Genomic DNA, 27,964 nt, shown 5'->3' on the forward strand with positions numbered 1-27,964 from the left:
AGCAGCCTTTTGTTTTACACCTTTGAAATCGTTTGGTAATCGGTAGCAGCTTTACTAATAATTTCCCCATATATCTTTTATGGTGATTCCTCCAGAAAAGATTGTAAAAATATATACATGGTTCTACCACATGTTGATAAGAACACAGGAAATTGCTCTCAAGACAATTTAGTTATTGTATAGAAAACTTTTAGTTTCCTACATTTGAATTTAAGCTGCCTTTCTTCCAAATCTTGTCATTTTCTCAATATCCATGTTGTGCTTCAAAAATATGCAAATATTTTTTTTCAATTTGTGTTAGTTAAATGCTATTTAACCCCAAGTTCACACTGGTTGAACAGCCTACAATTAAAGCTGTCCTATCAATGACTTTCCCATCAATTCATATATATATTTAGCACTATATTGTCCAACATTTCCTTTAATTTTTAAGGCAGTTGGCTGTAATTTTAAGATTTGGTTGCTAGATCTAGCAGGTTGACCATGTATAGACTGCTCTACCCTCATCACCACTATCTTTTTAGTAGGCTTAAATCTGAGCTTGGCACCAGATATGTTGTGCATGGTGCCTGAGAAACTGGCAATCCAGCCATATGCTCTTTACAAAGTAATATGGACTAACCGTTATGCTAAACTAGCCAGAACTGGCCTCTCACACCTACCCTACAACGTCATTCTAAGAATAAACAATCACATCATTAAAGTCTTGAAGTTCCAAGATAATGCATGATTAATTCAAAACAATGAATAAATAAGGATTGCATTTAACAGAGTAACCAGAATTTGGTTTATTTTTACTAGGTACAAGGATGATCCATGCAGAGAAAGAGGTTCAGTTTATCAGGTTGAGAATTTTTCCTAAAGACCAACTTAAATTATCTATTTGAACATTTAAATTCAGAATCATAGAACTCATATCATCAAACAAAGAATTTGATAAAAAATGAAAAAATAAAATAAAACAAACAAACAAATACAAAATAAACAAAAATTAAAAGCTCTACCATTTGTTTTACTTGAATTATTTTCATCTGTGTACAACAGGAATTCTGCTGACCGAAAAGAGGAAGTGGAATAGTTGGCTGATACATATATAGAGTAAAATGTGTGATTGAGAAGACCTTCAAGGCAAAACCACGTGACATCTGCTTTCACAGTTCTTTTGATGCTGGCTGAAATTGATAAAGAAAATTCCAAGATTGATAAAAACGCAATTTTATTGCTTGTGTGTGTGTGTGTGAGATAATATATATATATATATATATATATATATATATATATAGAGAGAGAGAGAGAGAGAGAGAGAGATGTATTTGATAAACTTTGTGAATGGATTTGGTAGACAGAAATTGAAAGAAGCCTTTCATATATATATATATATATATATATATGTGTGTGTGTGTGTGTATGCATGCATGTCTCCTTGCCATGACATTATACAACAGTCGTAAACAAGTGTCACTGTTGTGCGAGTGGTGTCCCTTCATTTCCAATTCCCTGTCTCTGGTCATGAGGAAATTTTAACATGTCTGGAAACAAGGTACAGTTGGCAAAAGGTGGGGCAACCAGCCATAGAAAATCTGCTTCAAGAAAATTCTGCCTGACCGATATGAACATGGAAAACTGGACATTAATCTGATGAGGATGATGATATGATCATCCTACCCTGTATTTAGGAAGTTGAGGCAAACATTGTCATGTTTTTTTCTAAACATTGTTATAGGTGCAGACATGGCTGTGTAGTAAGAACTTGCTTCCCAACCACATGGTTTCATGTTCAGTCTCACTGCAAGGCATCTTGAGCAAGTGTCTTCTACTATAGCCTCAAACCGACCAAAGCCATGTGATATTGGATATGGTAGACGAAAACTGAAAGATTGTTGTGCATATATATATATATATATATATATATATATATGTATGTATGTCTTTGTGCCCCTCACCCATCACTGCTTGACAACCAATGTCGGTGTGTTTACGTCCCCCTGTAACTTAGTGGTTAGGCAAAAGAGACTGACAGAATAAGTACTAGGTTTAAAAAATAGTCCTGGGTTTAATTTGTTTGACTAAAACACCTCAAGGTGGTACTCCAGTATGGCTGTAGTCAAATGACTGAAATAAGTAATATAACAATAAAATTAACAGAATTAAGAGTTTGAAATATTAAATTAAAAACTCAATGTTTTTGTTCAGTGTAGGTTTTCCAAAATACTCATTTATAACTTAAGCATTATCTACCAAATTTGGGGGAAGGTTATAATCAATTATCCCAATTCTAATACTTGACTGACATTTTATCTACCCTAGAGGGATAAAAGGTAATAATGATGTTGGTAGTATTAAAACTCAGAATGTAAAAGATTATAAGTAAATACTTCATGGGATTTTGTCTGATGTTCAAATGATTCTGCTACACCAATGCCCTAAATATAAATGATCCAAAATTATTTTGATATAGTTGGAAGATTTGGACATAGAAGCAAAAACATCTAAATGTTTGAATGAATTGCCACTAACCGCGAAGTTCTTATCATCGTTAGGAGCTCGTTCATCAATGTGTCAGGTGATACATCCTTCAAAACTTCCACGCTTCTTGAGATTCGCCAACACTACACCTGATTTTCTCCCCTCCATACACACGCAAACATGTATCTGACTCATACACTGTTCACTTTCCAGACATTTGTACATTACTGCATATGCTTTATACACACTTTTGACAAGTTGTGGTGCACCTGAGCACTGTATACAATAATTTCATTATTATTATTATTATTATTATTATTATAAGATTATCAATCTCATTCTAATAAATGAAAGGTTATTTTCAATTTATTCAAGCTCAGTGGTTGAATGGACAGTTTACCTTGAAATAAAGTTCCTAGTTTGAATCTAGAACATATCAAAAAGTAAGAGCCCTGATGATGATTGTAGATCAAATTAATGTAAATTTTGAAAAACCACTTTCATTTCTAAAGATGAGGTAAAACAAAACAAAACAAAACACTGCCATCTTGCTGGAACAGGAACATCAGGTACCAAATTAGATTCTAAAAATCCTTTATCCAAATTTACTGTAACCAGCATAATCTTCAGCAATCAAGTCAGCTTAGATTAAAACAAAATATTTTACCTTCTTCTGAATCCTTTTGTTTGTATTCAATTATATATTCATGTATATCACCAAATAAACCAATTTTGTTATTAATCTTTCCATGGTGGGCTTTGTATGAGAATCCCTTGTTTACAGAATTCGTACTGTTTTCAATTGATTGTTGTTCATTTTTTCTAAAGTTAACAGGTTTATTTTCTGCTGTTTGATATGATTGATTTGGTTGACTTTCTTCTGGTAATGGAATAGTAAGCTGGTGCAGTAATAAATCATTGGCATCTTTGTCAATGTTTGCATGGCTAATATAATTGCTAGGTAGAAAGTACACAGGACGTTCCCAGATGAGGTAGTATTTATTTGAGGAATCGTTCTCATTGGAAAATTGGAATGCTTCAAGTTCAAATGGAGCCAAGGCAGATGATATAGCTGTAAAGAAGAATAAAGAATTAACAAAAATGAGACAAGTGAAATCTAACAATGTTCTTTTTAGAAAAAAAGAAAAGATATTTACTTCAGAAAATAAGATTACTAGATTGATTGCTCCTGTTATGCCAAGAACACTAGATTTAATACAAGTTTATTACCCAGTATTGTACATGTTGGTCAGTTTTGCTATAACAAGTTCATGTCTTTGAGATTCTTTCACCACTTGCAACGTAGCAAGTAGAACTTTTCTTATTAAGTTGCCAAAATATATTGTAGTCCCTATATATATATATATACACACACACACAAAGTAAGATAGGGGTTATGGGTGTAACCCACTATGGGATAGTATTTATCCAATATAAAGTACCCAGATTCTTAATACATAAATGTTTTTAATTGCAATGCAATTAACTCATTTATTGTATTAAATGGGTGAAGGTAAAGAAATATTTTTACCGTAAATTTATAATACAAATAAGAAAATGGAGAAACAAATTTAGTTTGTTCATCAACTTTCGGATATTAGAATGTTGGATTATTTATTCATTCAACAAAATGGGAACCTTAATATTATACATATATATCTTATAATTCCATACATATATATATATATGTATAGTTCAAATTTACAGAAAATAAAAGATGAAGACAGGTGAGGGAACAACAAGATGCATTAGTTTAATGCTTGGGAAGAATGGAAAAGTCTTTGATGTTCCAAGCCTACACTCTTCGACAGAAAGGATTGAGAAGAAGAAAAGGAGAGAGAACAAAAAAAAAGTGTAGGAATCAATGGTTTAATATGATGAAACGAACCCCTATACAGTTATCACAAGCATATTTTCCTTTCCTTTTTTGCCTAATGAACATTCTTATTATTATCAATCCCCCCTGTGTATACTACAAAGTACTTATTTTGCTAACACAAGAGAGCAAAACAATCACATAATAATAAATGTAGCATTCAAACTCAAGAGTTGCGATCTGGAGTAATTTGTCAATTATATAAATCTGCTCAAGTGTTTGACATTTAGGTGTGTTGTGTTGTCTTGTATTATAATCTCATTCAAATTTCAAGTTTACAGTAATATAAATCAACTCAGTACTTAATTGGTGTTACTTTATTGACCTCAGAAGAATGAAAAGCAAATTTGACCTTGATGGAATTTTGAACAACAAATGTAAAAAACTTTAACTAAATACAATATGGTATTTTGTCCGATGCTCACATAATTCTGGTGTATGGCATTTTACTAACATTCTAACAATGTCTATACTATGTATGTTAGACTTCGAGCTGTAGATTTTAGCATTATTGTGGGGCTTCTGATAGACCAAAAAGGGGAAAACAATAAAAGAGTATGATGGTATTAATGCGAGATGGCAGAATCGTTGGCACGCCAGGCGAAATGCTTAGCGGTATTTCGTCTGCCTTTACGTTGTGAGTTCAAATTCCGCCGAGGTCGACTTTGCCTTTCATCTTTTCAGGGTCGATTAAATAAGTACCAGTTACGTACTGGGGTCGATATAATCGATTTAATCCGTTAGTCTCCTCTGTGTTTAGCCCCTTGTGGGTAGTAAAGAAATAGGTATTAATGCAATTAATATGAAATTTGCAGTCAGTGCATTCTAAAAATACATGGTGGAAAGAGGGTCCTAGGAATAAAGGATTGCATATATTAAATGCAGAATTTATGGCAATAAATGCTAGCAAGTGTAAGGTGAGAGAGACAGAGAAAGAGAGAGACTGGGGGGAAGGAGATAGAGAGGGAGAACAGTAGTTTTTAAAATGAAGATTTGATCACTATAAACTAGTCAAGCAACTTATATTTTGATGGTTCAACATTTTCGTTTGAATAAGATAACACTTCTAATTTTTCACATATGTATAGTTCCCCAGACAAACTCGATTACTAATAAAAACTAATTATGTACTAATTATAGAAGTGGTTCCCAATCTTTATGACTGTCATATACTGAAAATGAAACAAAAAAGCATTACTGGTAAACTTCATATGGGGTTTAGGCATGGCTGTGTAGTTAAGAAGCCTGCTTGGCAACCACGTAGTTCTGGGTTGAGTCCCAATACATGACACCTTTGGCAAGTGTCTTCTTCAAAAGCCCCAGGTCGACCAATTGCTTGTGAGTGAATTTGGTAGATGGCAACTGTGAAAGCCTGTTGTGTGTGCATATATGTGTTGGTATTTGTCTCCACTTTCACTGTTTGACAACCAGTGTTGGTTTGTTTACACCATATAACATAACGGTTTAACAAAAGAAACTGACAGAATAAGCACCAGACTTAAAAAAAAAAAAGAACTGGGTGTTAATTGGTTTGACTAAAAACCCTTGAAGCCAGCGCCCTAGCATGGCCAGTATCTAATAACTGAAACAAGTAAAAGATAAAAAGTAAGGTGAAAAATAGAAAACTGTTGTTTATATATTGTTTTGTTAATTCTAACAAAATTCTTGTAATATAGAATTCAATATGTTATCTTATTTCCTTATTGCCCACAAGGGGCTAAACATAGAGGGGGACAGACAAAGGGATTAAGTTGATTACATCGATCCCAGTGTGTAACTGGAATTTATCAACCCTGAAAGAATGAAAGGCAAAGTTGACCTTGGTGGAATTTGAACTCAGAACGTAACGGCAGAAGAAATACCTATTTCTTTACTACCCACAAGGGGATAAACACAGAGAGGATAAACAAGGACAGACAAGCGGATTAAGTAGATTATATCGACCCCAGTGCGTAACTGGTACTTATTTAATCGACCCCGAAAGGATGAAAGCAGAATGTAATAGCAGAAGAAATACCGCTAAGCATTTCGCCCAGCGTGCTAATGTTTCTGTTAGCTTGCCACCTTAATTCAATGTGTTATCTATCCATATTATGAATATGAATTTTCTAGTTTAACCCTTTAGTGTTCAGATTATTCTATCAAACGTAATGCTTATTGATTCACATTAATTTGAATTAATCATACATTATCTCATATCTTCAAGATCTTGATGGTGTAATTACTTAATGTATAATAGCATTGTAGGGTAGGTGTGAGAGCCTGGATCTGGTCAGTTTGAACATAAAACTGATTAAATATTTTGGCCGGATATGGCCGGTTTAAATACTAAAGGGTTAAATTATATTATTAAAAATCTACAGTGCACCAGGATAACTTTTGTGACGTGTGGAATACAAAAACATTTCTGTTTGACAAACTTGGTTAACCTTTTCAAATATAATTTCATTCAAAACACATTGATGTGCAGGTATAATTTCAATGATGCCACATCACACACATACACCATTACTACATTTGTTATTCTTATGTGACATAGAGCACTTAGTGAAAATCAGGATATAATTGTAATGCAACATGTCAAATAAAACTCAAGGTAAAGGTAAACAAAACAGCTTTTATAAACACACAGGCTTTATATACATACAGCCATGCACAAGATAGACACTTATTAAAACTGGAGCTAAAAGGAGCGCCTCTATGTAGTCAGTCTGCAAGAAAGAGAAGCTAAATCTTCCTTAAATCATACACTGTTATCTTAGAAAAGGATACATTCCATGTGTTCCTAGGTTCTTTGCTCATAGGAAGACTGGATGTTGCCAGCTGGAATGCCATGGATTATAGATCTGCCCCCCACCCATTCTTGACCTCTGGTACAAAATGAAGCAAAAAGAAGTAATCTAAACATGCAACAAAAACAACAAAAAATTCTTTCTTATATGACAACATAATGTCTGTTCACATACAGGCAGACACACATATATACACATACATACACATGTATATATATATATATAAATACATAGTAAAAGAATACAAATAGTGTGGAAATGCTCAAATCCTGCTACACATGTTTTCATATTGTGGCTATTAATTTGTTCATTAATGTATCACACAACCAAAATATTTTGTCTAGCATTTTGAATAACTGACAGGTAAAACTGGTCTATATACATACATACACACACACACACGTTCTTTTATTCTTTTACTTGTTTCAGTCATATGACTGCGGCCATGCTGGACCACCACCTTAAAGAATTTTTTAATCAAAGAAATCGATTTCAGGACTTATTCTTTGCAGTCTCTTTTGCTGAACTGCTAAATTATGGTGACGTAAACACATCAACATCTGTGGTCAAGCGATGGTGGGAAGACAAACACAGACACAAAGACACACACACACACAAATATATATATATATATATATATATATATATATACACAGGGGTTGGACAATATAATGGAAACACCTAGCATCATAATTTTGAAATATCTATAAAACCATCAAAAGCTTCGTCATTTTTATGTTTTTGATTTATTATTAGTGTTGCTTAATACGTCTTGCTAAAATTGCTGTTTCTTTGCAGTTATCATCAGAAAAAGGTAATTAAAATTCATTAAAATGACAGATCTATTGGACTTTCAAAGAGATCAAATTGTTGGTGCTAGTATGGCAGGTATTAGTGTAACGAAAACAGCCAAAATATATCTGTTAAAACGAGAGGTCATGGTTATTTTTATTTTTGCATAATTTAGACAATTTATTCACTGCACCCTGTATATATATATATATATATATATATATATATATAAAAGATAAAATAAAAAAGCAAGCTGAGTGTTGAATATAGCAGGCCCTTACTTCAATACTAAACTTGTCTCTGAATTCATTACTGATTTTCATCTTGCTGACTGCATCTCTGTACATGGCTTGTAATGGCTCTCAAAAGCCACTCATCTACACTTAGTTCCCTTATTGACCACCTTTTCCAGGTCAACAAAAGTTAAGTATAGTGGCTCGGTCTTAATTAAGTACTTCCCATGTAGGTGGTGCCTCTGCTATGTATAAATATAGTCAAACTACATTTCATTTGGGCTAATTCTCAACCTAATTAGTTGAGCTATAACTCTTTCTGTAATTTTCATAACTTAGTCCAATAGTCAGATACCGCTGTAATTACCTCTCTTTAACTCTTTAGTATTTAAACCGGCCATATCCGGCCAAAATATCTAATCTGTTTTATGTTCAAACTGACCAGATCCAGGCTCTCACACCTACCCTACAATGTTAATCTACATTAGGTAATTACACCATCAAGATCTTGAAGATATGAGATAATGCATGATTAATTCAAATCAATGTGAATCAATAAGCATTATGTTTGATAGAATAATCAGAACACTAAAGGGTTAAAGCATCACTATTGCTTTTGCAGCAGTTGATGATGATACTGGTATACCAGTCATTGGCTAATTCCATTCCTAATCAAATGTGCTATGATTTTTTCTCAATAACATTCATGATGCAGTCCAACACTATGATGTCTCTGTAATTGCCTCTTACTACTGCATTCCTTTTGATCTTGTAGCACTTTACAATGATACTTATTTCTTTACTACCCACAAGGGGCTAAACACAGAGAGGACAGACAAGGACAGACAAATGGATTAAGTCGATTATATCGACCCCTGTGCGTAATTGGTGGAATTTGAACTCAGAACGTAACGGCAGACGAAATATGGCTACGCATTTTGCCTGGCATGCTAACGTTTCTGCCAGCTCGCCGCCTTACAATGATACTGCTACACCAACCATTTGCTATGATACATCCTGCATTAGCTGATTTACCATTTCAGTGAGTCGCACACACCCTACTTTGCCATTTATTTTCGGTATATCAGCCACTATTCCTAATAGACAAGCAGCTCCCCAACCACATTGCTGTCAACTTGGATGCTTGTTTGTCTACATCAGAAGTTCTCAATGAATTTTTACCTATGGACCCCTCTGATTCCTATTTTGCTCAGGTGAAACATCATAACCATTCAATGTTTAAAAAATCTTATCATATTTTCATAATCAAACATTAGGAATTGTATTTTAAAAATGTTAAAATATTTTGTGTGTTGTGGAAGTATAACCAGTTCATCGCACAAAAACTTTAACAACAATATCTTATATGGACCCTGGTCGAAAACCACTAGTCTGCATGATATAGGCCAGGCATGAGCACTTATGTATGTGATATAGCCCATCATCAAACAGGTCAGATGACTGTAAAAATTCAAGGTAATTTTTTGTTAGGTGCGTGCGTACTCGACAGAGTGTAAGTACCTTGAGAGAAAAGTTGGACCTAAGAAGCATCAGATGTGGTGTGCAAGAGAGACGACTACGCTGGTATGGTCATGTGGCAAGAATGGATGAGGATAGCTGTGTGAAAAAGTGCCACACCCTAACGTTTGAGGGAACCTGTGGAAGAGGTAGACCCAGGAAGACCCGAGATGAGGTGGCGAAGCATGACCTTTGAACATTGGGCCCCACCGAGGCAATGACTAGTGACCAGGACCTTTGGAAATATGCTGTGCTTGAGAAGACTAGGCAAGTCAAGTGAGACCATAACCTCATGGCCTATGCCAAGGGTGTAACCAGCCTACTTATGCATACCTTTCCTTCATTAGACACTAAACTCTGCTTGCGAAGACCTGTTGAGGCAAGTGAAATCGAAATAAAATTCGATGACTGGCATCCATGCTAGTGGAGCACTAAGAGCACCATCCGAGCGTGATCATTGCCAGAGCAACAAACTGGCTTCAGTGCCGGAGGTATGTAAAAAGCACCATTTGAGCGTGGCTGTTGCCAGTACCACCTAACTGGCCCTCATGCCAGTGGCACATAAAAGCACCCACTACACTCTCGGAGTGGTTGGCATTAGGAAGAGCATCCAGCTGTAGAAACTCTGCCAGATCAGATTGGAGCCTGGTGCAGCTGTCTGGTTCGCCAGACCTCAGTCGAACCGTCCAACCCATGCTAGCATGGAAAGCAGACGTTAAACGATGATGAATTCAAAATAGTGTGAATAAATAAGTAATACATTTGACAGAGTAAACTGAATGCTAAAGGGTTAAAAGTGAGAATACATTGACCAGTCTCAATACATTCCCTCCTCACTGGCACCTTAGTTTTTATTTTTATTTTTAAGGCACACTGTCTTACGATCCAGGAAATCACATGATCTTCATATTGCAGAACATGTGCAAATCTGTTTACTGCTTCTCCCTCAATTGAGAGACAAACATATAGAGAGAGTGGGGTAGAAAGTAACAATACACATGCTTTGGACAAAGACAAAACAATGTCCATACATATACAGACATACACATGAAAATACAAAGACAGAACTACACACAGACAAAAAAACACACACACAGGTACAGAGACATATACATATATATATATGACAGAAACAGGTATACACATATACATACACACAGGCACAAATATACCCTGACACTCACATGCACAAACGCACTTAGATACATACACATAAACATACTTACATATACATGTACATACCGATGCATACACAAAAATAGCACACACATACAAGCTTATACACAGACAAATACATATGCTGAAGACTCCTACAGTTTACATTCTTCATCATCAAGCTGGTTGTTGTTTTTTCTAACCACAGTGCCTCCTATAGAAATGAACATTAACAGGCTTTGTCTGCAAACAAGTTTAGTACTTCTTGCCAAATATACATTTTGCCATTTCCATTGAATAGAAACTGGCCCTTTGGATAAGGATAAATATCCAAGTTTCACTTTCCTTCTGCTATGAAATCAATATAGCCAATCAAGCTTTGATGGACAAATGCAATCTTCAAAGGTCAAGCAGTTGATATTGCCTATCACATAGTCAGTGCATTGAAGAAACAAATCTCAAAGTAAACAGAAGCGATGCCATCAGACATATGGAATGGTAGGTAGTGTATATACGAATACAGAAAGAATGTAAATATTTTGTCTTAAGTGGGGATAAGGTATTTGAAATTATAATCATTTGTTCTAAACTAAGGGAAAAATAGATCAATGGTTTCTCTCTTTTTTTTTTTTTGCATTTGTTATTACCCAATCAAGGAGACCTATGACCTGAAGATGAACAGTTGGGGGTCATCCTAATTTTCTAAATAACTAGAAGATTTTTTAATAATAATAGTAAATATAATGGTACCAAATTTTGCCACAAGGGCAGCAATTTTGGGGAGTGTTCAAATGGTGCTTATTTTTTTGACCCCGAAAAGATGAAAGGCAAAGTGGACCTTGGCAGAATTTGAACTCAGAATGTAGTGATGGGCAATATACTGCTAAGCATTTCGTCCAGCGCACTAACGATTGTACTAGCTTGCCACCTTAATCATAATAATAATGATTTCATTTATTTGCCACAAGGGTGAAGGATGAGGGGGACAATATAAAGACAAAGTGAGAGGGGTTTACATATAATGAAATTTAAAAAAAGGGGGGGGAAATGGAAAGAAAGAAATTCAGTATACACTGAAAAAGAAGGGACATATTCATAACATATAAAGGTTAAAAAAAAAGTAGCAGGGAGGATGATAGAGATGTGACCCTTCCTGATACAGGAAGGTCTCTAGGGATAATGGAGGAACCCCACTGTCCGAGATTTCCCTGAAACTCCCAAGAGCAAGTGCCCTCTCCAATTCCTTCTCCCCAACTCACAGGTCTACACTTAGAGAGGTACCATCCACTCTTACGATTTTTGCAACTTTCACCTACCTTTCAATAAACTCACTCGAGGACAGTACTTCCCTCTCCACTCTCAATTTCCTTTTCAAGTGAAACTTGAAGAAGTCAATGAGAGCTCTACTAATGAGGGATGTATCTGTCCTCATGCCTTTCAGTCTTGTCCACCAAACAACCTCTTTTGCCACAGCTATCAAGCAAAGGAAAACTGCCTTGCTTGCCTGATTGAAGGAGGGCCGCAGTGCGATCATCACTAGACTTGGCTGATAGACGGATCTGTCCCACACATGACAACAACTGTTCAACATAACCCCACAAGTCAGCAATGCCCAGACACTGAACGAGGGCATGCAGAATAGTTTCGACACTCTGCATGCACCTTGGACAAGCCTGTCTGTCAGCACATCTGTGCCTGTAGAGTTTACCTCGAACCAGTAGTGCCTCCTGGTAGAACTGCCAGGCCAAGCACATCTGGAAATTATCCATGATAGTTCCCAACTGGAAAGTCCTCCGGAACAGACTAACCAGTTCATTCCAGTAATGTGAAATGGGCTACTCAACCTGAAAAAAATTCTAACTGGGCCCTACCTGCAAAGTCATGCACTGTTTATCTTGATATGAGATCACCATGTTGCGCACATATGGATGTAATGCATGGTGTACCCTTATCAGATGGGTAGTTATGATGGGTACATTGGGCTCCATATATTTGTACCCTAGTGTCACTTGGATGGCATGTGCTGCTCTCTTTCACTCAATAATAATCATCATCGTTTTAAATATCTGCTTTTCCATGCTTGCATGGGTTGGATGGAATTTGTTAGAGATGGATTTTCCAAAAGCAGGATGCCCTTCTTGTGCTGCCAACCCACTTCCGTTTCCAAGTAAGTTAATATTCCCTATAACCAAACATGTTTTCAAGGGAAACAGGAGACAAAAGTTACTGTTAGCATTGCATGATGGTAGTGCCATGCAGTGGAAATTAACCCAAGATTATGTGGCTGGGAAGCAAACTTCTTACTACATAGCTGCATCTACACCTATAAGTTCTCTTTTTTTTTTTTGAAAAGTAAGGTATGATTTAAAGTAGATTTGGTTGGTATTGCTAGCAGATGAAGTTACTGTGTTGAGTTTTGCTAGTTGGGTCATAGACAATGGACAGCCACAGCAAATAATCAAACTCAAATAACAATTTTCCTAGATTGGCACAAGGCTACAAATATGTAAAGCAAAGGTGAGCTAGCAGAAACGTTAGCACGCCAGGCGAAATGCTTTGCGGTATTTCATTTGCTGCTATACGTTCTGAGTTCAAATTCCGCCAAGGTCGACTTTGCCTTTCATCCTTTCGGGGTCGATTAAATAAATACCAGTTACAAACTGGAGTCGATATAATCAACTTAATCCATTTGTCTGTCCTTGTTTGTCCCCTCTGTGTGTAGCCCTTTGTGGGCAGAAAAGACATTAAAAAAATATGTAAAGCAAAGGTTATAGTTAAATGAATCGACTTCAGTACAAGACTGATATGAATGAATGAATGAATGTCAAAGTCAACACTGGGTGAAAAGTGGACTTTTCATAACCATTTTCTTCTGAACTTGCTTCAAGCCAGACTCCTCCTTTCTTCACTTTCGAAAGGGCGAAACTTGAAATATTACAATCTACATATATCTACAACTGACCATATGAAACTGAAGATTAGCCAGATTTGAACTAAGAATGTAGGAGACAAAATGAAATACAAGCTATTTTGGTGTGGTGTTCTTATATTTTCTGTCACTATTTTTCTCTTTCTCCTCCTCCTCCTCTTCCTACTATTAATGTCGACAATTTGCTTCTAACAAAAGCACAAGGCGTGAAATTTTAGAAGATGAGCTTAGTTGTTTATCATCCTCAGAGGGATAAAAGGTAAAACTAACTCCAGTGAAATTTGAATCTGGAATGTAAAGAGTTGAAAAATTACACTAACATGTTAACCTTCTCCAGCAGTCTCTATACTCTTCCCTGTCACCATTAACCCTTTCGTTACTGTATTTATTTTAAGATGCTCTGTGCTTCTTTCAATTACTTTAAATATAACAAAGAATTTAGCAAAATAACTTAGTTATCATTAAGCTAGTGTTAGGAATGTAAATTGTGACTAAGGTTTGGTGGAAGATTTTAATCCAAAACTTATGAAAACAAGGCATTTGTACTCAGAGCCAGAGCCAGTTTGGTAACGAAAAGGTTAAGTAAACTACTTGAACTACGGCCATCTATGACTAGACTTGGGATGACTATGGGAAAGGTTTTTGGTTGTCTTCTCCAAGCAGGTGGGATTTGAACTCAGAATGTAGAGAGCCGGAAAATATACCTGAAAGCATTTCTGCCAGTGCATCAATGACTCTGGCACCCTTCCACCCACTAGAGCAATGTGAAATGAAATGTTTTTGCTCAAGAACACAACATACTACCCAGCCCAGGAATTGAACCCATGGTCTAAAGAACACCCTAACCACTAAGTCACTTGCCTTCACAATACAAATAATAATAATAATAATGATAATTTCTAACATTTACACAAGGCCACCTTGTTGGTGTGGGCTAGCCAAGGGTTTGGAATGCAGTAAATATGTTTCTTTATTAACCACACAGGGCTGCACATGGACGGGACAGATTACAAAGTAGAGATTTTCTTTTTTGGGAAAGAGAGAAAAAAAAAAAGTGGGATAGGTTTTCGATCAAAAGGGATCGTAAAAGGGAAAGAAGAAAGAACAGAAAAAGGAAAAGAAACAAAAGAAAAAAAAACGATCAACAGGGATCGTGTATCACAGTGTCATGATGTAAAGTGTAAAGGGAGAAGCAGATAAGGTTTATCCATGGGAAAAAAAGCCTATGGAAAAATCCACGGTAACCTCGGTCAATATTGTTACATGTTACCACATTTGTTTGCAAGTAGGTGGTAACCCTCTGTTTTAAATTTTCCGGGATCATAGGATTATGCTCTTGTCTAGAGCCTGAGTTCTCTTTTCTTTGATGTCCAGTATCTATCTTAAAAGGCTTTATAAATTTAAAAAGAATTTGCCATAGACTTGTATTTTTATGCATTTGGTAATACATTCAGTCGTGTTGTTACTCAGAGAAATATACAGAAATGAAGTAAATGTTCATGGCGCTTTCATTCTTCACAATATTTTGTATTACTAACATAAAGGCGTATAATTTGAACTATCCTTTGATACTTTTGGCATTCACATAATTTAATTTTAATGAGACAAGCAGCAGTGAAACTATTGAAAGTACAAACTTTAATAAATCTTCTTTGGAATTCTGTATAATTTACCCAGCATAACTGAAGCTCTAAGCAAACAGTCATGTTCATTTTTATGGAGTATAAAAAATAAAAAAAAAAGTAAAAATGAAGAATTGAACTTTTGCAAAAGCATTTCATGCTTGAATTTCTCTCTCTCTTTAAACTTTTCTACAAAGATATTGTCAGTAAATCTAATTTCAAAATTGCATTTCTTCAATTTTTTCTTTTTTCTTATTCTCCCTTTATATATTTTGACATTTCGTTGAATGTCAATGAAAAATTCTGACATATAGGAATTAGAATATCAAAATGAACTTTCTATCTTTTAACATTCCTCATTGGGTTATAAGTCTATATTCGTAAAAATGAAGCTTCTTTTGAATAGATACGAAGATTTAATTAAGAAGTAAGTCAACTGAACTAATAACCCTAACTTTAATAAGCTTTTGGTTTTTAATTTATTTATCCAGGAGTGACAGCATGGAAAACGTCTAGAGCTGGACAAAATATCTTTTATTATCTATGTGGCTATGCAGAAACGAAATTTGCTTAGTGGGTACAAACCCAGGTCCAAAATTTCTCTTAGAATCAAGGTCGATTTTTCCAACCTTCGTATCAAAAACAAACACAGGAATAATAATAATAACTATTATTATTATATTTGTACATTAATCAAATCATATAAATCCAATTATGGAAAAGTAATGATTCAAATCAGATCAAAAACGTTTTCACTACCCCACAAAAATTTTCGAAGGTGCTTCAGTACCCGCTGTGTTTTCGAGCCAATGATCGATGTGGACAGAATTTGAACTAAGAAACATGGGACACAAATTAAAGAGTAAATAATAAATATGTAGTCTTGTTTTCAAACTCCACCAAAGTCTATTGAATCGGAGTTAAATAACAAAATAGGGCAGATATACAGTCTAATTATACTATCTTCATTATTTACACTCCTGTTCAAATAAATGTTGTATAGAAACACAGTTTGAATAGCTTTTAGTTAAGTAGTACCTAGTTTCACGTGCTTTTCTATTTGTTGAACATCTGTCTACTTGCGAACAAATAAGAGCACTCTGGGAGTATAACGTACCATTCAAATTTTCACAGAAACTTTTCGCCCTCAACCTCTAAAACATAGATATTGTAGTTGCCGGGCATTTGAAAAGAATAATGTTGATATAGCTAAATATTATTAAGAATTGTATTAAGATTGTTAAAATATTTTCTGCATTGTCTAAGTATAACCAACTTATTGCACATAAATTAACAACATCTTATAATGATACGGTTAAGAACTAAGCATCATCAATATTTGTGGAACTTGGTGGTGGGGTGTTAAATTTTACGAGAGAATGAAAACGGTATGTCATGCTCCGTTAAAAAAAAATTCTTTTTGCATATTCATAATCTCTGACATCTAAAACATAGAAATCCGAAAATTCGTTTAAAAAAAAAATGTATTTTCAAGGAGAGGTGCGAAACTGCATTAGCACCGGAGATTTGGCTGCTATTTCTACCAGATGGAGCAACAATATAGAAGCTCCTTCGTTGGTGTTTAACTCCAAATCCGCCTTGTCGAAAGCCCTATAATTAAACGTCCAGCCATGACTATCCTGTTTCATATAATTTAGGACTGCATTCTCCTATGTGGCATTTACTTTTTGAGAGAGTAGCCGTGTAGTTTGTGCGAAGGGTGTTCGGACTAGCAGGTCGAGCGACTGCGTAGGGTAGCTAAGATACTTTCTCGGTGGTCCGATTTATAGTTTCAGTTATAAATAAATGTGCAGGTAGTACTTGAGATAATAATGATAAACAATTGCAGCGTGGAAGGTATTTATAAGCCATTTAAGAAACACACAAATCCGTTAGATTCACTTCAACATTTAAATTTAATTTGCCAAAATATTTTCGTCGCTTTGAGACCGCGACAAAACTCCGTGTTTTTGTCAGTGAACAGGTTGCGGTCTCAAAGCGACGAGATATTTTGGCAAATTAAATTTCAATGTTGAAGTGAATCTAACGGATATTGTGTGTTTCTTAAATGGCTTATAAACACCTTTCACGCTGCAATTGTTTTCGTTCCAGCACACGATCTCAGATCAGGTCACTTGCTAAGCAAGTACACCTCCGCAAATAATAATAATAATTTCAAATTTTGGTACAACACCAGCAATTTGCGGAGAGGGGATAAGTCCATTACGGCGGAGATAAAGACAATGGACCGCATCCCCTTTTCGCATGTTTTTTTTTTTTTTTTTAAAGGAACCCACTTTATCGAGTGCGGAGATTCCGAATCTGCATTTCAAAATTTAAATCACCACTACCACCACCACTAATTTCTTCAATTTTCACATTAAAGAAAATTTCTTTTCTGGCGAAATACGTAGAAAAATACGAAGATTATGATTCTGAAAAAAAATTTTTGTAAAATTTCAATTTTTCAAAAAATAAATAAATACCCACCCCTCCACCCTTTGACAAGAAGTGAAATTAAAGTTCCTGACGAACATAATAACCCAACATGTTGTCAGGGGCTTTGGGAATTAAGAGAAGTATGTAAAAATTAGATTTTTTGTTCACATAAACACAACAAAATGACATTAAATTTTTTTTTCTCTTTCGGTAATTCGTATTTAGAAAGTTGATCCTTGGTTTGGCTGTTGTTTCTAGCTTGTCTTTTTCTTTGGTAATTCGTATTAAAATTTTGAAAACGTGTTTCTCGCATTTCAGCTTTTCTGTTTAGACACTTTTTTGCGTCTGCTAGATAACACTTTCATTTCATTTCTTGTCATAGGGCGGAGGGGAGGGGCGTTTATTTATTTATTTATTTTTGAGAAATTGAATTTTACATAATTTTTTTTTCAGAATCATAATCTCCGTATATTTCTACGTATTTCACCAAAATTTTTTTTAAAGTTAAAATTTAAGAAATTCGGGAGGGGGGAATTAAAATTTTGAAATGCAGATTTTTTTTTGCAGATTCGGAATATCTGCACTCGATATAGTGGGTTCCTGTAAACAAAACAAAAAACAAAACAAGAAAAACCACCCCAAAGGGGATGCAGTCCATTATCTTTACCTCCGCCGTCGATTACATCAACTCCAGTGCTCAACTGGTAATTTATTTTATCGACACCGATAGAGCTCTAATCGACTGTGCGAACACTTGGATCCATAACAGAGTGGATAAAGCAAAGATATATATATATATATATATATAGAAATATATAAGCAGTCATGAAAGATTACATCGGTATAGAAATCAACAGAAATGTTACCAGGGAAAATACCAAAATATAACTGAAAATTTGGCGATCTTTAGTAGTATCACCAAAAATGTTCAGACAAGTTCATAATAAATTACAAACTTACTGTACACAAGACACTACTGTGTATATATATATATATATGTATGTATATATTGTATACCTCTGTGTGTGTGTGTGTGTGTGTGTATATGTGTATATATATATATATATATATATGTATATATTGTATACGTGTGTGTGTGTCTGTCTATCTAATTTAATGTCAAAATTACATAACGTTTATTCCAGCTGCAAAACTATAAAGAGGGTATCTATCGTGGCAAGTGCGCGCACCGGGATCGCTTTTCTTAAGTAGTACCTTATATATTTAGATTGTATATGTTTTCTCTCCCCCATTAGTCACTTTAACACAGTCTATTGATATTAATCAAATGACATCGTGTAAATGTCTTTAAAACAATGCTGGCTTCGTCTGAGGATTAAGTGATATAACAAACTTCAGTTGCTCAGTAAAGAGAACACTGTAACATGCTCTCCCATGTTAATTATTTAGCAAAATAAAAGATCCAGTAGCTTCGTAGTGAACAAGACTCGTTAAAAATTATACTCACTGATAAATATATAAATATATATCTATAACACTATTTGAAGGTTTTAAACAATATCTGCCTTATGTGTATACAAAACGTAAACACCATTTTTTTTCCATGCATACAAACATACACACGTACATATTATGTATGTACAGTTTTATTTCCCGTTGCATCAAGAGATAAAACCACTATGAATATTTGCTGTCAAATGTGTGGAATGCCTTTTCCGATTAGCAGTGCATTATAATAAAAAATATCTTTATATATATATAAGTAAAATTCCGCTAGTATTAAAACCGAGACAAAGGGGGGGGGGAATTAAACACGTGGAGGCACAATATCTATCAAATGGAAAAAAGCACAGTTTTCTTCCTTTTAAAATATTTTTATGTTGTTCAGTCAGACTTAGGGTAAAAAGTGCAAAAGCGTTCCAGCCGTGACAATCTCGTCTTTTTTTTTCAGGCCTTGGATATTTTAGATTACATTTTTCAATGGGCATCTCCTTTTTTCAAGATGGTAGGGTGTAATTTAAAGGATATTTGGCTGTAGTTTCTAACCTTTTAGACATAGAAGTTCCATCGTTGGTTCGATAATTTCTGTAAAGCTAAACAGAAGCAGTCGCCCATTTATTCAGACACATAATAAATAGAGATTATATAAAGTATCCCTTCCTTTACCTAAAAAGTTTTTCCAGGCAAAATAAATTATTAATATTGTTGAAAAACATTAATTCCACCTTAAGGATTTTTGATTCATAGAACGTAATGTTGCTAAATAGAATCTCACAAATAAATAATAATTTAATATTTATATATATAATTTGATTACATATTACTTTAATTACGAAATTTCTATAGCTTCAATAACAATAACATTTCGTAAGTAATACACAAAACAGCAACAGTAGTCCGATATAAAAAGAAAAGACAATCATACCTGCATTTTGTGCTTTGTAGCAAGATATACAGCAGAGATATAGTAGAGAAATGACAAAGTTCATGGATATAAGAATATTAGACATGGTTGCGGTAGTAGTTTCCACCGACTTGCAGAATGAAATGGATCGACGATCCTGACGGCTGGTTCAAGTTTGGTTAGCAGGTGATAGTGATTTGCCCTTGATTTAGTAAGACAGTGAAAAAGACGACTGGGATACATGTGATGCACTCTATGTCTTAATGTTCTGTTTGCAATTTCATTTCGCTCACTGTTCTCGTTGTTCAGAGAGATTTGTGTAGAAAATAATGGTTTTATTGTGTAACCCCTCACCGCAATTTGAACGTGATGTATCTCTTAAAGCTGCCACTGCTTGATAATTTGCATTCTTGATTGAATTCGTTAATGAAAGAAGAGACAATATATTTTATTTATACGTTTCCTTGGGTATCATTCACAGACAATTTCAAACCAATAATTTTTTTTGTTACATAAGCGTAATACCTCAGATTTATTGCAAGGTGCGCTATGAAGACGCAACATTTGCATATTTCCCATGGCTAATGATTGAAACTGATTCTCAGCGTTAGCTCGTCGGACATAATCCCCAACACCCAACTAAATAACCTACAACCTCACACATTGTTTACGAAGGTTATATAAGGATCAAGGCAGCAGTATGCGGTTATTGTATTTTATTTGGATAATTTAGCATTTTTTTTTTCTTTTGCTTTAGCGTGTTGAACTTTCTCTTTCAGAAGTTGCGACGTCACTGGTGTTAAGCCGTATCAGCTTTTGCCTTTCCCTTACACAAAATTGGTGGCGCGGAATGGGGAGAGCGGTATGCATGGGCGACTGCTGCTTTTCTACTAACAATTTGCTGGGACTCGTGCCTCAGAGGGAAACTTTATAGGTGTAATTTCATGGTCATTCGTGACCGAAGTGGGTCTTTACTTACACACACACACGCATATATATATATATTTTTCATTACCCACAAGGAGCTAAACATAGAGGGGACGAACAAGGACAGACAAAGGGATTAAGTCGATTACATCAACCCCAGTGCGTAATTCGTATTTAATTTATCGACCCCGAAAGGATGAAAGGCAAAGTCGACCTCGGCGGAATTTGAACGGCAGACGAAATACGGCTACGCATTTCGCCCGGCGTGCTAACGTTTCTGCCAGCTCGCCGCCTTTGACATATATATATATAACGTATGTATGTATAATTGATAGATAATTGCTTCATCTTGAGGGATAATAGCCGTCCCATCAACACACACACCACAGTACAATCACTCCTTTGATGGGCCCTTAGATAACTTTTAAGACGAGCTGCTGACTGACACTTGAATAATATCTGTCACTTGAGTTTAAAACACAAGTGACAGATATTATTCAAGTTTCTTCTATAACTTTGCTCGCTGGGCAAAGTTATAGAAGTTATATATATCGTTTGTAGAAAAACAAACCCGGATAAGAAGCACACTCTAAGATGTATTGCCTTTAATATATTATAACCGGCCTCCTCCAATTTAATATATATATATATTCTTTTATTATAATCTTTTACTTGTTTCAGTCATTTGGTTGCGACAGTTTTAAAAAACCGTTAGTTTCACTTCACAATTTTCATTTGTGTCAAAATATTTTCGTCGCTTTGAAACCACAACCGTAAAGGTTCTTTAGAGGTCCTGGGCTCACTAAAAAAATAATGTCACCAGTAATTGAACAAAGATTCAGTGGAGATTACCAATCGTATCTCAATTGTAATGAGTAAATAAATAAACAAATGGGTTTTCTTTAATCAAATGGCAGTCAGTAAAACTATTGTTTGCAGAATTAGTCATGCGCTTCGGTGAGCAGTGTGACCTGAGGAAATAAGAGAGTTGCACGACGAAAGTTTGTTGACTCAAGAAATAAACATTTAAGTTTCTTCCCATTCATTTTGTTTCATATATCCTTTTTTTTAAAAATAAACTTTAAAAAACATTAAACTTCAAGATTTTCTATATATATATATATATATATATATATATATATATATATATATATATATATTGGCAGAGCAAGACTGCTAGGTAGTCGGCCGTATGCTAGAAATAGATCATTAACGATCAAACTACAAAGAAAGTTCTCTTTTACACTGAACGATTGTACTGATGAGGCCACGGACATTTGAATTATGTTAGTAATTCTTTTGTTAAAGGCCGAAACCGAGGTATGCTTTAATTCTGTTTTTTTATATAAATTTTCATCTGTCCTGCCCGCCAAATTTGGTTCTGGTGTTCACTGAATTTTTCCTCTAGAGAACTTTCTTTGTAGTTTGATCGTTGATGATCTATTTCTAGCATACGGCCGACTACCTAGCAGTCTTGCCCTGCCAATAAACACATATATTAGAATTTTCTCTGATTTCTCAGATTTTTTGTATGCTAGACTACTGGTTTTAAATTGATATTGAAATTAATATTAATTTATCTCCCTCATTATATATATATATATATATATATATATATATGCGATTTTATCGCATTTTGAATTTGTTTACATATTTCTCGATAAATTTTGAGCGTTAGACTATATACCAGAAATCCCTAGTTTGTCGGGTTCGTTCTGCGTCTGCGCAGTGATCTGATTAGTTAGAAAGAGCAAATTAGTAGACGCACATGTGTCTATCGAGTTGCGCTTCATAATAACAGGAATCTTACTGAAGAGCCTACCTGAGTAAATAAATATTATTTTTATTGCTGAAAAAGGTGAAACTGCAGTCTAAGATGAACAGAGTTAGTAAAAGTTTTTATTTTCACTTCACTAAATTTATCAAGCTTCTGTGTTTCTAGTACATACTTCGCCTTTAATGTACTTATATATGAATAATATATGACCTGTGCTAGAAACACCAGCAATAACAATTAATTTGATTTTATCGCATTTTGAATTTGTGTATATATATATATTTATATATATATATATATATATATAAAATAAATTCGCCATGATAGATAGATAGCCACCACACATACTTTATTTTCTCTCTTTGTTTCTTTCTGTGTTCCTTTCTGTGGAAGAGCGTAGGCTCGAAACGTTAAAGACTTTTTCACTTCTCGGGCGTTAAATTAATACATCTGTTTGTTGTCCACACCACCTGTCTTCGTCTTTTTTTTTGTGTGAATTCTTCCTATATATATATATGTATCAAATGAAATCAAAAACAGAGCACAAAGGATGTCGCGGTACACGTGTTTCAAGCTTTATAAACGACCTATTCTTACATCAGTGAATAATAGACATAAAGAATGGTTTAAAGCTCTCTTCAGCTGCATGCAATTGTTATTCCAAAGAGTTACATCACACTATGAAAAATCCGAAAGGTACATTTAGTATTATTCATAATGATAGGTATATCATGTCTCCCTGAGAGAGTGTATTTGTAAAATTTCATAACCAAATAGGCGTGTAGGGTATCATTGGATTTCGAAAATCTGTCCACCAGTCAACATAGAGTGAATGTTAAATATTGAACTTCAAGATTTTCTTTTATATATATATATATATATATATATATATATATATATATATATATATATATATATATATATATATAAGGAAGCCATGTCAGAAAGACAGTAGTCTTCCTTCAAGTGTGGACGGCTTTCCTGTCTCTCTCTCGCCGTCCTCAAAAGCGTTCATAATATTTTTTCTTTCGTTTTGGCTTAACAGCTCTCAATGTCTGTGTTACTGTTATTCTCCTTGTCATGTCTTTTACTGTTTATATTTTGTACTGTCTTTACTGTCCAGTTTTTGTTACCATTTTTACTCCTCCACAAAAAAATCTTTTGCGGGAAGGATTGTTTCAACGGAGTCGTGTCTCGCCTTTACCTTCGTAACGCGGAGTAAATGAAACAGAGGCGGCTGAAGAAGGGGAATTTTCCTTGTGTTGTATGTCTTGTACCCTATTTTTTCGTTGTTTAAGAAAAATGTCCATTTCCTTGGTTTTGTGTTTATGTTTTCGTTTCTCATTGTGTTCGACGTTTTTTTGGTGTCCTGTACCCATATATGCATGTATATATACATATAGATGTAGGTACGTACATATATGTGTGTATATATGCATATGTTTTATTTATTAATTTGTTATTATATGACGGAACGCACGCATCCATTTCTAAGTAAGTTTTATCTATATATGTATATATACATACATACATACATACATACATACATATATATATATATATATATATATATATACGTATGTGGGTATGTGTGTGCACATATATATGTGTATTAAGATTTACATGTGTGTGTGTACAGATACCTATATCTGTACATATCATTAGTTGTATGAAACATGTTTATATATGTGCGCACGGGTAAGTATATAGACACACGCACACACACATACACATCTTAAAGCATGTAGTGGCAGATTGCTGTAAACTGACCACTCACTACAACAATATCAAATTTCATTTCCCCTCTCCCCCGGAAATAAGAAGTAATTTATGACACTTATCACCACATCAAAACCAAAATCTTAACCTCAAACCTTTTAACATCTTATCTTTTTATCTTAATTCTTTTGTTTTTACGATTACTTTGTATCTTTTTATATTTCCTTATTTTTCTTTATATCTTTATTCTTTACATTTTTATAATTTACGTTTTTTTTATACTTTACGTTTTTATATTTTCGTGTTATTCCAGTTTTTTAATATTTATTATATTCATATATATATATATATACTAGCAGTATCGCCCGGCGTTGCTCGGGTTTGTAAGGGAAATAACTGTATAAGCATTTTTAGAGATGTAAAGTATAATAGCCATCTCAATATTGCTAACCACAAAGAGGGCGGGGGTTGTAGTTTTTTACGTTCTGAGATTTAATAATAAATTTTTAGAGAGTTACTTCCCTTATATATGCCAAAAATGCATTAAAAATGGGAAAAATTGATGGTAAATTTTTTTTTAAATCGTAGACTCATCGTAGACGCACACTAATACCCAGAAGGGCTCGAAATGAATCATGACTATAAGATACCCGGTTTTGGTTAAACTGCACCGCAAAATGTGGGAGTAGTTAGGAATCTAAATCGTAGGAGACAGACAGCACACAACCTCACTTTTATATATAAAGATATATCTAACTTAGACCCAAGGCTCCTATTTATGTATGTATGTATGCATGCATGTATGTATGTTTATTCATATATCTTTTATCTTTTATTTATCTCAGCCTTTGAACTGTGGCCATGCTGGGGCACTACCTTGAATGGTTTAGCCAAATGAATCATCCTCAGTGCCTACTATTTTTACTAAGACTAATACTTTTGCTATCAGTCTCTTTTTGCTGAACTGCTAAGGTGTGGGGATGTAAATAAACCAACACTGGTTGTTGAGCATTTGTGGGGGAACAAACACAAACACATAGACATACACACATTGGTACACAAACACAAGCACAGACATATGCATATTGGAACTCAAACACACACAGACATACATATATTGGTATGCACACACATACACACAAAACACACAGACACACAAACACATAGACGTACACCTATTGGTATGCACACACAAGCACATGCACATATTTATTTACTTGTTTCTGGCATTAGGTTGTGGCCATGCTGGGGCACAGCCTTAAAAGATTTAGTTGAACAAATTGACCCTAGAACTTTTGTCACAGTGCTAAGTTATGGGGACATAAAGAAACCAATACCAGTTGTCAAGCAGTCATTAGGGACAAACATAAATACAAAGACACTACTGCTTGACAGCCGGTGGTGGTTTATTTACATCTATGTAACTTAATGGTTTGGCAAAAGAGACTGATAGAACCCACACACATATGATGGTCTTTTTTCAATTTCAATCCACCATATCCACTCACAAGGCTTTGGTCAACCCAAGACTATAGTGGAAGACACTTGCCCAAAGTGTTGTACTGTGGGACTTAAACTCAAGGCTGCATGGTTGGGCCTTTTCTTTTCTTTGTCTTGCAAGTTACTTCGTGTCATGAAAAGAACACCCACTGCACACTGAAAAGTGGTTAGCATTAGGAAAAGCATTCAGCTGTAGAAACCATGCCAAAAACAACATTGGGGCCTGATGCAGCTCTGTGGCTTGTCAAATCCTGTCAAACTGTCCAATCCATGCTAGCATAAAAAACAGCAGTTAAATGATGACACACACACATGCGCGCGCACACACACACACACACACACACACACACACACATCGGTGTCAGCTGTGGGGTCACTCCGAAAAGCTCTATCTGCAACGATTTCATCTCAATCGAAAGAGAGGGGCTTTCTCCGTCCGGGTTGCGGATCCGTGGAATAAGCTGCCGAACGAGATAGTGAAGATGCCAACGACCGCTCGGTTCAAAGTCTCTCTTGACCAGAAATGGCCTGAACTCTTTGCATGAACACCCTCCCTGTACATAACTCAATGTCCCCCTACATGGCCTTGCTTTTTGCTTTTTGAGCCAAAAAATTAACTTAACATCAGACCTGGGCACCAAACTGTTAAACCATTAATTGTTAATTAATGAAGTTAACATTTTCGTTAATGATCTAACTTTTAAGTTAACTTTGGAAATCACTGTTAGGCTAATTAACTTCCATTACATTTAACTTCTGCTAACTCAAGTCTGCTTGAGTTAACTTCCATTAGCTCAAGTTGCTATGACAATCAATAGGCTCAAGGTCTTGAAGTCCAAGGGCCTCATCTACTGCAGCCCCTTGGTTGACGCACTTTTGGCAGGTATTGAAAAAAGGTTTAGAACCCTCCTGGAAGATGGGGAATGTCAGCTGGCTGCTGCCTTCCACCCCAGGTTTTGCCTCATCTGGTTGAATAAATATGACAACACCAAGGTGGGGAAAAGCATGGAGGGTAAAACCGAGGAGACCAGTCTGATGAAGTGAGCAGCAATGGTGAAGAGGAAGATGACTTCTTTGGTGGTGTCACCCAGCCAAAAGAAAGCAGCAAGAGCCACAGGTCACAAGGCCCAGAATTTGGTCAAGACCTGGTTGGAGACCAACTCCAAGGACTTGCTGACAGATGCTGCCTTCTTGGGTGAGCAAGTGTTGGTAAACTTGTTCATCATGTTCAAAACAGCTGTCCCCTCCAGTGCTGCAATGGGGCATTTGTTCTCTATGGGCAAGGACATCTTGAGTGCCAAGAGATTATCCCTGTCTGATGAAAACTTTGACATGCTAATTTTCATGAAGGGCAACATACATCTCATGAACAAAATGGAGAATGAGAAGAGGCAAAATTAAATTATGTATATATTGTGTTTTTCATTATTTTTTTATGGCCAGTTTATAAATAAACTTTTTTCAGTTTAATACTAATATTGTGTTTCATTTGAGGGTTTTTTTCTAGCTCTAAAAGCCTTTAAAAACCTAAAAAAAAGGACCAAAACTATAAAGTCAGCATTTTTTAACTCTAAAGGCAAAAAAAAAAAAAAAAAACCAAAAAACCTATAGTTTTGGGGTTCTAAAGCTATTAAAAAGGCCAAAAAAGGTTGATTTTATAGTTTTGGCACTTTTTGAAGGTGTTTTTAGAGCAAAATCTGATTTTTTTGTTTTTTTCTTTCGCAGAAATTAACATTAATGGTTTATCAATAATTTCCATTACATTCTTAAAGAATTAACTGATTAACAGTTATCAAAATTAGCTTTTTGGTTAACTGATTAACGGTTAACATAGTTAACTATTTGATTAATGGT

At 35.0% G+C, this 27,964-nt stretch overlaps 1 protein-coding gene across 1 annotated transcript in view; it reads right to left on the reverse strand.

Annotated features, from left to right (window-relative positions):
* The window catches only part of LOC115215530 (laminin subunit alpha-1), a 28,541-nt gene extending 7,398 nt beyond the window's left edge, over positions 1 to 21,143 (reverse strand). Inside the window, exons 1-3 of the mRNA XM_029784715.2 lie at positions 20,209 to 21,143; positions 3,134 to 3,538; positions 1,005 to 1,172 (exon numbers count right to left, since the gene is read on the reverse strand). Coding sequence (XP_029640575.1) covers positions 1,005 to 1,172; positions 3,134 to 3,538; positions 20,209 to 20,293 — 658 coding nt within the window. The 5' untranslated portion in view covers positions 20,294 to 21,143. The remainder of the gene's footprint in view (positions 1 to 1,004; positions 1,173 to 3,133; positions 3,539 to 20,208) is intronic.
* Between the last annotated feature and the right edge of the window lie 6,821 nt (positions 21,144 to 27,964).

The sequence above is a fragment of the Octopus sinensis genome, linkage group LG1 (assembly GCF_006345805.1).
Source record: "Octopus sinensis linkage group LG1, ASM634580v1, whole genome shotgun sequence".
Lineage (NCBI taxonomy): Eukaryota > Metazoa > Mollusca > Cephalopoda > Octopoda > Octopodidae > Octopus > Octopus sinensis.